The sequence below is a fragment of the Triticum urartu genome, chromosome 4A, assembly GCF_056163025.1.
Source record: "Triticum urartu cultivar PI428250 chromosome 4A, HENAU_Tu73, whole genome shotgun sequence".
Lineage (NCBI taxonomy): Eukaryota > Viridiplantae > Streptophyta > Magnoliopsida > Poales > Poaceae > Triticum > Triticum urartu.
This window is the reverse complement of record NC_141876.1, coordinates 528,232,105-528,245,267: the sequence shown is the minus strand read 5'-3', so window position 1 is coordinate 528,245,267 and position 13,163 is coordinate 528,232,105. Positions and strand designations below refer to the sequence as shown.

Genomic DNA, 13,163 nt, shown 5'->3' with positions numbered 1-13,163 from the left:
ATTAGATCGGACGGTGGTCCTAAATCTCATCTCTCCTGAATCTGGGTGTACGCATGGACGCGTCCGTGTTAAATACACAAAGGATCAAGTACAACATGCACAGGTTGTTGCTAGGCTTTGCCTCTACTCCAAGCTATACAAGATAAGGCTAATCCTACGCTAACAACCTGTGCCATCTCTTTACAAGTCACGCATACAATATTCGTGACAACATGTCACGTTTACACAACTACTAGCCTACCTTTTAACATATCAGACAAGTTTTTCTATTAATGTGTCTTGAAATGAAGTACAGATCGAGTACCTCGCATGTTTTCCAAATACTTTTGAGGAAAAGGATTGAAGCAGGCATAAACCCTTTGTTTTTTTGTGTGTTTCTGATTCTGATGGAGCCGGTCCACCGTGCACCAGCTCCATGAGCCCCTTGTTCTTCTTGGTTTGTATCTCGTCCTTACGTATCCACCATCCAATGGCTGTGGATCCGCGTCCCTCTCCCCTTGCTACTTACCGATCACGACGCCGCCCCTTCATCGCGGGTTCATACCCCTCCCCGATCGAGGTTGCTGTCTCTTCCTTCCCCTGCTAAACCTAGATCGTCTCCTTCCTGTTTTCTCGACACAAGCGCTGCCATGGCCCCAACCAGCTGGGTGTTGCTGAAGCGGATGATTGACATCGAGCACGACCCGAGCGAAACAGCAGGAGATGCGTCCATCGGCGGCACCAAGAGCGTAGTGTCAAGCCAACAAGACAGAAGAGACGCCGTCCTCGCCTACCTGCGGACCCTGAAACCGGACGCCCGCTTCGCCGATCCGCCGGAGCTGTCCTCCCTCCGCATACTGCGGCCGGGGATATGCGACAGAGATGTCACATCCGCCTACGTCGCCAGCGCGGACAAGAACCTGGTCGCCCTCTTCGCCGATCCTTACCGCCCCGCGACCAACTCGGAAGGAGGCTATCTGATCTACGACGCCGGCAACAACTCCCTCTCGGCGATCCCCCCGCCCCCCTTTGACTACGACCGTGCCGACGTCGGTATGGGAGCCGCCGTCCTGTGCCTCGAGGAAGGCGGCTACGTCCTTGTCGAGCTGACCACGGTAATAGACTCCGACCCGTCCACCGCGGAATGGATCTTGAAGGTCTCGAGCTTCCCCCACGAGCTGTCCTGTCCCGGCCACTTCTTCAGGGCAGACACGTGCTTCTCGTATTGAGGCTCCAGCATCTGCTGGGTGGATCTGTTCAAAGGCATGGCCGTCTGCGATGTGCGCGGGCTGCTCCGGCACGGCGCCGACCCAGGGTTCCGCTTCGTTCCGCTGCCCGGAGAGTGCCCGGCGTATGACCGCGGCCAGATGTACAAACGGGAATCGCCACTTGAGGCGGAGGAGTTCCGCTGCATGGCCTGCGTCGGCGGCAGCATCAAGTTCGTCGCCATGGATGGCTACGGCGATCGGCCCGGCGACGAGGTAACGCTGGCCATCTGGACGCTGTCGCCGGACCTCTGCGGTTGGAAGAAAGGCGCGGTGTACCACGTGAGGGACATCTGGGCAAGCGAGAGCCACCGCTCGCTGGGCTTGCCGCAGAACCTGCCGTCGTTCCCGGTGCTGAGCGTCGACGAGGACGACGTCGTCTACCTCTTCTTGGTCGACCTGGACGTGACGGAGGACGGTGACGCGGAGTTCAAAAACCACCATGTGCTTCGCGTCGACATGCAGAACAAGAAGGTCTCCCACCATTCAAAGAGTGCAGAGGAGATGCCTGTTCAACTCTACAGCAGTGAAATTCTTGCCACCGAGTGCAGCGCATACCTGCAGTAATTAATCTACTAGTACTACGGCAAACCATAGATATAGATAGGTTTCTGTTGTTTCTCTTATGAGACTCGTCACCATAGAGTAGCAGAGAAACGTGTAATAGTGTCATGAAGCTGCAACCAACTCTGTCGTCGATCTGTAAAAAAGTACAGAAAATAAGATGGAGAACATCATTTAATAAGCAAGTAGTATAAAAGATCAGAATATTTTGGGGTAGTACGTGTCAGCAATGCAACTAATCTAGGCCTTTCAAGATGTAGTTCCTAATGTAGTTCTGAAACTATTTAACTCTGAATCTGGATGCACGCACTGTCAACTCTGCATACTAACAACATAATTCTGAAACTTTGTGAACATAGCCCGGGCAAGCTTCCTAGATCGACACGGATCTGGGCCTGGTTGATTCTCCCATCTGTGAGGAATAACGCTGTCTCGCGTAGGCACTAAAAGAGATGAAATTTAGAATATATTACTACCAAGAGAAGGAACCATCATTGTAGGCTTGTGAGAAGTCTACAACTTTGTTAACCAGTATCACTTGGTTTTGGAAAACTTTCTGCTGCCTGCAGATGTCTATCTTGCGATCTGGTAGCAATTTGCCTGACTACGGTCATACTAGAAGAGACGTTCTAAATTTCATCTGACTTCTGTGTAAAAAACCGCTCAATCTGAATTTCTTTGTCAACAACGGCGCCAAATCCGTTGAACTTACGAGATGAGATATGACAGGCTTCAGCATTAATCATGCAATCTGCAGGCGCGTGCACAGTGGAGTCTTACATCTGGACAAAGGCTACCTACGATCAACTGCACAAGCACGTGAACGGTTGCTTGCTGGTGCCATGTTTTGGATGTGGCCGGTGGAAGCTTAAAGTGCTGGATGCCGTTTCAGGGGGTGGATGGGCCGGCCTTTTGATCAACTTACTTACCATTCAGAGAAAAACTCAGGCATCGTAAAGGAGTTGCCAATTGGGGAAGAGATCGGGGAGGAAGAGATGGATGCGCGCGCGCGCGCACGCGCGTGTGTGTGTGTTATCAAGGGCATGAGGGGGCTGTCATTTCCCTCGGCAGCGACCGAAATCATGGGCTACTCCGGTAAGAAGATCGACCTAGAATTGACCAAGACAGAGGATAATTTGGAGCAATAATGCTTTCCATAAGGTGGCCTTTGGTCCACACCACACCTAACCTACTGGATTTCAGGCAGAGGCAGCCATGGTAAAATCTCAAATGTATGAGCGTCACACACACACACACACACACACACACACACACACACACACTGTCATCCCCTGCCAATGTCATCAGCACATTATTTTTCATTGTGTAATCGAGGGTCGCGAAGTGAAAGTATGAGAAGGCATCCAGGCCTCATTCATGAGTCTGAGAACTCGAGATCAAGCGAACCCGCAGAACATGATGGCAGAAGATATCTTTTCTAAAAACTGTGTATACTTCCAAGGGAGCTCCAGGCACCCATCACACTGCCTTGCAAGGCAAAGAAATTATGCTCTCCTTCCCCTGTGGGCCTGTCAGCGTCTGACTATCCCTATCGGCTTCTTCTTCTTTTTTTCTCTTGGACGATCGAATCATGTTCACGCCTGGTAAGGAATATAGTACTCGTTGTTATGGGTTGCGTTACACATACAAGTTCTTTCTCAAAACAAACTTTGGCTCACTTTGCTGAATTTTCCAGCAGTTATGCTGCCCATTTTGACATTATTGCCGAAAATTTGCCCCAAAATCGACTTTGTTCTAGGCTAAATTAAACATGCAGGTTACGGAAATAGTTGAGATTTACAGCACAAAAAGGGTTATGCACGCTTTGTTGCGCCGTTTGTATTGTTGGGGTTTCATGTTTTTTTTGTTTTTTTGGTTTGGCGCGTGGGGGAGATGATGTTGTATGTTTTTTAATAATGCGGTGTTGTGGTGGGTTTTTTTTCTTTCTTTTTCTTGAAGGTATGATTCCGTGTTATTTACTGATCAACCCACATGTATGTGCGAAAGCTTCTCGCGCTAATTGTACCATATTCATGCTATAGTGTGGCATGTTGACAATTCTTGTTTGCCAGGTGAGGAGAAGGTGCGCATGACTCATATGTTTTTGTAGACTGGTTGTTGCCAATTGATTTGAGAAATCATTAATCCGGTCAAAATTATGAACCAAATTCAAAATTGAAAACCTCAATCGGAATTGTTGACTCAGTCAAAATTATGAACCAGATCCGAAATTGAACATCTCAATTGAATAAATACGATGAAACAAATTCAAAATAATCTCAATGAAAATCATTGAACCAGTCTAAAATGACGAATCGTGTTTCATCCAAGTCTAATATGATGACTTGTGATTTTAGTTGCACTGTTCCAAGTTCAATCCAAATGGTACACTGATAACTTTTCATATGACTAGATAATGTTGGAAATATGAGCAATTTACCAAATGATTTTATTAACAGAAATACTAGATAAAGCATGACTAATATAGAAGAGATAAAACAAGTCATGCGTTCTGACAGAGAGAAGGTAAATAGCTTTTGCATATATGAACCGTAGCCTATCATATCTAAAGCAGACAGTATAGCAAGTAGCATATAGGAAGTAGAACCTAACATGTGTAGGACAAGGACTAGAACAAGGAACTGCGGCAGAACCTTTAATAGAAAAGACAAGAACACGTACGGGACAGCAGCAGAAGAAGCGCTGGACTTGGGGTCGGTGTCCTCGCCTGCCATGTCGTCGAGGAGGTCGTGGACGTCAGGGAAGAAGTCGTCGTCGGGGAAGTAGTCGTCGGCGACCGGATCATTCGTGATGAAGCAGCCAGTAGTCGCGTTGAGCGCTCCCCAAAAACCTTATCACCCTTCTCCCGTACAGGACTCAAAAGGTGCGGTTTCGGAGGCCTACTGTCCCGACATGCGGTGCACGCCGCAAGCCGGGATGGGGAAGATCGTAGCAGCAGCGCAGTGCTCAGGAACTTTGTGGTGAGAGGAAGGGGATCTTCTGGTGTGTCTCTCTGGAGAGGAGCGACCTCTCTTATATAGGCACAGGAGAAGGACGCGAAGAGGCTGCGGCGGGAGGTGAAGCAACGAAGGAAGACAAAGCGAACAGGCAGCGGCCGAAGAGGCGCGCCGTTCGAATTCAGTGTCCACTACAGAAAAATGTTTCAACTCCCGCGTGACCTTTCGTATACCCGTCGTGCGTGGCAAAAATTTAGACATCGGCTCGTTCCCGCAACCCGCGGCGCGGCGCGGCGTGACGAGGAGGGCGGCGGAGGAGGAGCGCGCGTGGATGTCCCTCTTGTTCTCATGCTCATACATGTGGGGAAAGAACCTCCTTTATAAAGAGGTCCAACTCCATCTAAACTAGCAATGTGGGACTAAACTTTTGTTCCACCTCTTGCCTTGCACAAATGGGCTGCGTGGGCCTCTAGGATTGATTAGGAATTTCTGAAACTGCTATCGAGACAAAATTCCAGCAGATAATTGTATGTGTGGCAACGAGATATAAATATTGTAGTACGCTAGTCTATGATTTACCCGCCCATATTAATGTATTTTAGGATTTTATGAAACCCTGTCTGTTATTTATCTACCTAAATAAATTTTATAATTTATTTGTTAATTACTTATTTGGAAAATTTTATCGGTTTACCAAAGAAAACATAATTTTATTTGATAAGTCAATAGATTGTGGGACAACTAAGACGTTTTTTTTAAGAAAAAAAAGATGCAAAAACCCAGAGGTAGGAGGGGAAAAATCAAAACAGAAAGAAGGAGGTGGAACATACATGAGGTTAGACGAAGCACTCTGCCTGATAGGAAAGGAACACTATTATAAAATATTCTATTTTTTTCTGAATCAGATGTACATATATAGACGTGTTTTAGTGTGTGTTTTCACTCATTTTAGTGTATCTCTAGTCCATATTATAATATCCAAAACATCTCATAATTTGGAACCAAAGGGTATTTCTAAAAAACGAGACCATATAGAACTAGCCCTTTCGTATACCCGTCGTGCGTGGCAAAAATTTAGACATCGGCTCGTTCCCGCAACCCGCGGCGCGGCGCGGCGTGACGAGGAGGGCGGCGGAGGAGGAGCGCGCGTGGATGTCCCTTTTGTTCTCATGCTCATACATGTGGGGAAAGAACCTCCCTTATAAAGAGGTCCAACTCCATCTAAACTAGCAATGTGGGACTAAATTTTTGTTCCACCTCTTGCCTTGCACAAATGGGCTGCGTGGGCCTCTAGGATTGATTAGGAATTTCTGAAACTGCTATCGAGACAAAATTTCAGCAGATAATTGTATGTGTGGCAACGAGATATAAATATTGTAGTACGCTACTCTATGATTTACCCGCCCATATTAATGTATTTTAGGATTTTATGAAACCCTGTCTGTTATTTATCTACCTAAATAAATTTTATAATTTATTTGTTAATCACTTATTTGGAAAATTTTATCGGTTTACCAAAGAAAACATAATTTTATTTGATAAGTCAATAGATTGTGGGACAACTAAGACGCTTTTTTTAAGAAAAAAAAGATGCAAAAACCCAGAGGTAGGAGGGGAAAAATCAAAACAGAAAGAAGGAGGTGGAACATACATGAGGTTAGACGAGGCACTCTGCCTGATAGGAAAGGAACACTATTATAAAATATTCTATTTTTTTCTGAATCAGATGTACATATATAGACGTGTTTTAGTGTGTGTTTTCACTCATTTTAGTGTATCTCTAGTCCATATTATAATATCCAAAACATCTTATAATTTGGAACCAAGGGGTATTTCTAAAAAACGAGACCATATAGAACTAGCCCTTGGAGGCATATTTTGATAGAAGAAACTCCAAGCACCACGGGCCAGTCCGTGACTCGAACCCGGGTGGGGTAGATAGCTCCATGCTATCCTAGCCAACAGGATGGCACCCTGTTCTCGGAGGGGTACTTCTCAAATTGAACATTCACTATAATTGGGCTACTTGGCAAATTCAAGTATCCACCTCTATTTTTTTTCTGGGCAGTATGATACAATACTTCAATTTATATCTTGTGGGACACGGAAACTTCAATTTAACATTCACGGATGTAATATCCGTGAATTGTGTAGAACTTATTTATTATGTTTGATTTTCATATGGGTGCTAATATTTAGTTGCAATGTATTAATAAACTAGAATTTGAATACTTTGGCAAAAAAACAAAACTGTACTCGGGTAAATTTAGGGGATCGGCTAGAACCGACCAAAACTTAGTGGAGTAAAAATATTTCACTACGATTTACTCGGCAGTTTACTCTTCTATTTTTTAGGGTGTGGGCTAGATAGAGATGCCCTTAGCATATGCAAGTATTCAGCTCTAAATAAATTTCTGGTCAGTTTGACATGATACTCCAATTTATGTCATGGGACACGGATGAGTTCAGAATTCAAACAGATCGGGAAATGATTATTATTGAAACTCAGAGATACAAACACGTCGCAGCCTCGCAGGTCAGGTGACATTAGTCTGTCAACCTACCAAGAAGACGAGGGAGAATAGCAACCCCATCTCGGATGCAGCAAAGCCACGTTCTTGGTACACTTCCACTTCTTTTTTCGCCAATGCGGTACACTTTCGGGCAGTACGCATCAGTTGCTTCACATGCACCACTGCGAGTGCGAGGTGAGGTGATCCAGCAGCCCAAAAATGGAACACGGTACAAGTGATCAATGGCGGTCTCCAACACCTCGAAAATAGATCAGTGATAATTGCGCGGTCTTTTTCTTCCTCCCACAAACTGCCACTGGTTCTTCCTACACCCCACTTTGCTCTCGCTCGGCCACAGCCCCAAGCAGCAGTCCACCCTCGCTCGCAGGCAGCCGCTGTCAAGTGGGGGTGATCCAGGCCGCCACCGCCGGCTGCGCTCTACCACGCCGGCCGGGGGTCCGCCGGCCGCTTCCACCAGGCAAGGTGAGATGAGCTCGGAGCAAGGTGACGTGCCATCTGTTGTTCTTTCTTTCTCCTCGTGGATTTGGAGAGGATTTTCGATAGCGATTTGGTGTTAGAGCTTTAGATTAGAGAGTGCAGGGAGGCATGGAATTCATGGCATTGTTAGGATCCATCTAAGAGGCGTACGTGATCCCTGTGAACTGGGCAAAATGTGCAGCATTTGTTCTTGTTCTTACCTCCTGTTCTTGTTCTTATCGCCCAGATGCAGAGGCCGGGGGTCATCCTCCTTTTCTAAAAAAAAAACCTCCTGTTCTTGGCTGCTATACTAGATCATGCTCCATCTGTTCTTCCTCAAATCTTGCATCAACTCTGAGAAACCGCTCTAGCAAAATGCAGTAGGAGGTGAATTCGGTTCCAATCCTCACCATCTAACCTATCTATTCATGTATGCAGAGAGACGTGAGATGGACGGCGTGGAAGGTTTTCAGTTCTTCCAGATCATCCTCGAGAACTCCTCGAGCAGGCTGGTATATACAAGATCTCCCTTCCCTTTGTGCACGTTTCGTTCACCCATCTCCTTATCGCTCTGCTGCCTAGTGTTTGATCGGCTCAATCACTGCTTGACCCTCGATGCAGAGGCTGCCTGACAAGTTTACGAGGGTGCTGCTAGACGGCGGCAAGCCCCAGGAAGTGAAGCTGCGGGATGCCGGCCACGGGCGTCGTTTCTGGGACGTGAAGGTGGTGCTGGACGCCGACGGCCACATGTACCTAGGGCGCGGCTGGGAGCAGTTCGCCCGCGCCCACGACCTGCGGCTCGGCTACTTCCTCGTCTTCAGCTTCGACGGCGACGCCGTGCTCACCGTCAAGGTGTTCGACGTCAGCATGTGCCGCAGGCACTACCAGCACGACGGTGACACCAGTACGCGCCTCTTCTTCCTCTTCTTTAATTTGTCTTCGTGTCAGTACGATGGTTGTAACTTCTGCCAGATTTAAAGAAGGATGGTTTTCGCGTTTGGCAGGCAGTGGGAGCAGCAGCGACGGCGACAGTGGCAGCGACGGCGAAGGTGGCAGCAGCGACGGCGACGGTGGCGGCAACAGCAGCAGCATGGCGGTGATGGGGGTCGACGACGGGCCGGCGTCGCTGTTCACCGTCATGCTGAGGGAGTGCAACCTGGGCGTGAGGCAGAAGCAGTACCTGGTGAGTCGCTCATGCTCGAGCGTTGCCAGTCAGGCGCGTTACTGACTCCATCCGCCGCTCGCCGTCGCCGGACGTGGCGCGCGGGCGTGTGCGTGCAGAACGTGCCGGTGGAGTTCCAGAACGCGCACGGGTACGCGGAGAGGAGCAAGGTGGAGCTGCGGATGCGCGGCAAGTCGTGGTTCGTGAACCTGAAGCACAGCCCCCGGGAGCGCGGCAGGCCCCGCGCGTCGCTCAGGTACGGGTGGCACCAGTTCTGCGTCGACAACGGCCTCGGCGTCGGCGACACCTGCTTCTTCCGAGCTCTCGGCGAAGGCAGCGCCGGCGAGGTCCACGTTCTCAAGGTGGAGGTGAGGAGGCGAGACGGCAGCTACGTTGACTGAGGCGCCCGCGGTGGCTGCCGGCCTCCGGCTCATCAGCCTGGTTGGCCGGCGTGAGACCTCGTCCGTGGCCATCGGCGGGCACGACTCAGTGCGTTACGGAGTATTATGCTTGCTCAATAATAATTGTAAGACCTTAATTCTCGGTAGTTCGACTGATGGTGCTACTAGCAGCCTGGATGATGAAATTGTTCTTGTTGAGATTGTGGCAGGATGAGTGGCATCTTGTTAATCCCCCACTCAGTGCTACAGAGTCATTTTTATCAAACTTTTGCATGTGGAAGGAATAATCTACGGCTCCATCTGAATCTCTCCGTTCACAACAATCAAATCCCTTGAATTTACTCAATGTTCAGTTTGTTCACACCCACACCCGTGAATCAAGCAACTGCACAAAAGTGACGTCCGGTATATGGAGAAGGCTTTTTTCTCGGGTATGCATGACGACTTACAAACTTCTCTATGTCTGTCAACAAATACAGTACGATACAGTCGCTCCCGATGATAAATTATTATTTTTAACCGGGATGGCAAATTTATGGAATAATCACCACCATATAATTTATGAGACCTTTTGTTTAATAATATGACTGCATGCATCACTCAGATGTAGAGGCTGGGGTGATCCTCCTTTTAAAAAATATATATAATTTAAAAGACAACCATTCCATATGAGAATAAAAAGGGGTGCCGAGCTCAGCACTCACCAACGAATGAAACAACATCCTGAACACTAGTGGAATTATGGTCTTTGCCGAGTCCCTGTAAAACCGGCAAAGGACAATTAATACTCGGCAAACACTTCACCGAGTTCAACTCTCGATGTAGGGTATTCGGCTTACACCCTTTAGGAAAAGGCCAGTATATTGTGTTCCTCTATCGGGGTCTCGACAAATACTTTGTTGAGGGCTAAACACAACACTCGGCATAATAAAAGAACTTGACGGGTCGGATGGAGACGATGCGTACCACGTGGCACACAGGTTTGTCGAGCTTCATCCAATGCCACTTGGCAAAGTCAAACACACACAGAGCCACCATGTGAGTAACCAGAGTAATTCCTATAGCAAATTATCCTATAACAAAATTCATTAACCTATAACAAATTCTTATTAAAAAATCATTAACCTACTAATTAAAATGGCATATAGGAAACTATAGCAATTTAAATAACCTGTAACATAATTCCTATAAAAAATGATTAACATATTATAAAATTCATTACCCTGCAACAAATTCATTAACCTACTAATTAAAATGACCTATAACAAAATTCCCATAACAAAACTATAGCAATTAACCTATAATAAATTAATTAACATATAGAAATTAACCTATAACAACTTAATTACTCTAACAAAAGTATAGCGATTAACAAAATTCCAATAATTAAACTATAGCAATTAAGCTATAATTAAAAAAGGTGGAGCAAGGCGTCCACATGTCATACAGGTGGAGGGGGCGATGCCGGCTGGGTGGAGGGAGGCGACGACCGGGGTGGGGGGGGATATTGCGGTGGTGGATTGCTTGACATCGGGTGGAGGGGGCGCCACAACGTGGGCTGCTCAGGCTCGACATTGATGGTGGGGGCGACGGCCAAGGTGGACAGGGACGACGATGACTGAGGCAGATATGGGCTGTGGGGCGAGGGGCGTCATCAGCGGGATTTTGGCGAGGGGGGCGACGGAGCCGCCGGTGGGTCGGTGGTGGGGATTTAGGAAATGAGGGTGTGCCCAGGCGTTTCGCTAAGTCACTCACACATGACACTTGTCGAGTGCTGATACACGAGAACTCAACAAAGGAGAGAGGGTGCGAGCGGGCATTTTCGCTAAGTCATTTTTCGCACAAACTTTGCCAAGTGCCAGAACACGGGCGGCGATTTTTTTTCATTCTTTCTCTCTTCTTTTTAAATTTTATTGCAATTTAATTTCTTCTTTTGTCTTTATTTTTTACTTCTTTTAACCTTGGCCCCTAGCGGTTTCTAGGCCAACGAAGGAACATGCCCCGCCCCTCTCCCCTTCACTATCGGACGTGATCCCTCTTGAAAGCTAGATCTTTCCTCGGAGAAAGTCTCGTTTCCACGCTACCTCAATGAAGGCTTCTGCAAACCCCTCTCGAACTTCTACCACACACTATAGGGGTCTTGTGATAACACCACGCCGGGTCCCATGAATTTTGGTCCTCTCATGAATTTCTGTGGAAACGACAACAATCCCGCACGTCGGTGGCCTGTCCTTGGCCCCTGGTGCCTGGCCCTCCCTCTCTGTTGGGTGCACAGAGCCTAGTCAAGGACCCAAGACCGCAAATAGGTACTTCCAGCCTGTTTTCGGCCATAATTTGATGTGTTGCAACTCAGATCTCGAATTTTCGGCATTAAACCCAAGAAAATATAGTAAATGTCTGTAATATGATAGCCCCCCCCCCCGAAAAAGGCCAGACCTGACATGTGTCATGGAATGTACACTATTGAGCACATAATAAGTTTTGACGTCAACGAAGTAATGGTCCCCGCATCCCCTTCAGAAACCGGATGTGTTCCCTCTCGATGGGGTATCCGACCAGATGAGTAGATAAGATGGCAACAAGGACAGAGTTTGCCTAGGTCTAGGCCCTTCATAGACAAGGTAATCCCCACTCATGCTCATGTTTATTGATTGTATATGGGTTACAAAGATCGAGGGATTGAGCAAAGTGAAGGAAATATGCCCTAGAGGCAGTAATAAAGTTGTTATTTATATTTCCTTATATCATGATAGATCTTTATTATTCATGCTAGAATTGTATTAATCGGAAACTTAGTACATGTGTGAATACATAGACAAACATAGTGTCCCTAGTATGCCTCTACTTGACTAGCTCGTTAATCAAAGATGGTTAAGTTTCCTAGCCATAGACATGTGTTGTCATTTGATGAACGGGATCACATCATTAGAGAATGATATGATGGACTAGACCCATCCGTTAGCTTAGCACTATGATCGTTTAGTTTATTGTTATTGCTTTCTTCATGACTTATACATGTTCCTATGACTATGAGAGTATACAACTCCCGAATACCAGAGGAACACTTTGTGTGCTATCAAACGTCACAACGTAACCGGTGATTGTAAAGATGCTCTACAGGTGTCTCCAATGGTGTTTGTTGAGTTGGCATAGATCGATATTAGGATTTGTCACTCTGTGTATCGGAGAGGTATTACCGGGCCCTCTCGGTAATGCACTATGAGCCTAGCAAGCAATGTGACTAATGAGTTAGTCACAGGATGATGCATTACGGAACGAGTAAAGAGACTTGCCGGTAATGTGATTGAACTATGTATGATGATACCGACGATCGAATTCCGGGCAAGTAACATAACGATGACAAAGGGAACAACGTATGTTGTTGTGCGGTTTGACCGATAAAGATCTTCGTAGAATATGTAGGAACCAATATGAGCATCCAGGTTCTGCTATTGGTTATTGATTGGAGATGTGTCTCAATCATGTCTACATAGTTCTCGAACCCGTAGGGTCTGCACGCTTAACATTCGATGACGATATGTCTTATGAGTTATGTTTTTTGATGTACCGAAGGTTGTTTGGGGTCCCGGATGTGATCATGGACATGACGAGGAGTCTCGGAATGGTAGAGACATGAAGATTGATATATCGGACCATGTTATTCGGGCACCGGAAGTGTTCCGGATAGTTTCGGATAAAACCGGAGTGCCGGAGGGTTACCGGACCCCCCCCCCCGAGGGGGGGGGAAGTTATGGGCCTTAGTGGGCCTTACGGGGGAGAGAGGGCCGCAGCCAGGAGGTGGTGCCCCCCCTCCCAAGGGGAGTCCGAATAGCACAAGGGGAGGG

General features: G+C 47.2%; 3 protein-coding genes across 4 annotated transcripts; all 3 read left to right on the top strand.

Moving 5' to 3' along the window:
- Positions 1–629: 629 nt before the first annotated feature.
- LOC147976410 (uncharacterized) lies at positions 630–1,208 on the top strand. The gene has a single exon (XM_087519771.1). The coding sequence runs from the start codon at positions 630–632 to the stop codon at positions 1,206–1,208; it is 579 nt and encodes a 192-aa protein (XP_087375897.1).
- A 28-nt stretch (positions 1,209–1,236) lies between these two features.
- LOC147976409 (uncharacterized) lies at positions 1,237–1,919 on the top strand. The gene has a single exon (XM_087519772.1). It carries the CDS (start codon positions 1,245–1,247, stop codon positions 1,809–1,811), a length of 567 nt encoding a protein of 188 aa, XP_087375898.1. The 5' UTR covers positions 1,237–1,244; the 3' UTR covers positions 1,812–1,919.
- Positions 1,920–7,547: 5,628 nt separating this feature from the next.
- Positions 7,548–9,605, top strand: LOC125554071 (B3 domain-containing protein Os03g0212300-like). Of its 2 annotated transcripts, none has more exons than XM_087519770.1 (5): positions 7,548–7,782; positions 8,194–8,267; positions 8,377–8,659; positions 8,760–8,938; positions 9,037–9,605. In XM_087519770.1, the coding sequence occupies exons 1-5, from the start codon at positions 7,767–7,769 to the stop codon at positions 9,316–9,318; spliced, it is 834 nt and encodes a 277-aa protein (XP_087375896.1). In that variant the 5' UTR covers positions 7,548–7,766; the 3' UTR covers positions 9,319–9,605. The 2 variants fall into 2 exon arrangements, with proteins under 2 accessions (XP_087375896.1, XP_048573641.2); XM_048717684.2 differs by having other exon boundaries at positions 7,549–7,761.
- The last annotated feature ends 3,558 nt before the right edge of the window (positions 9,606–13,163 follow it).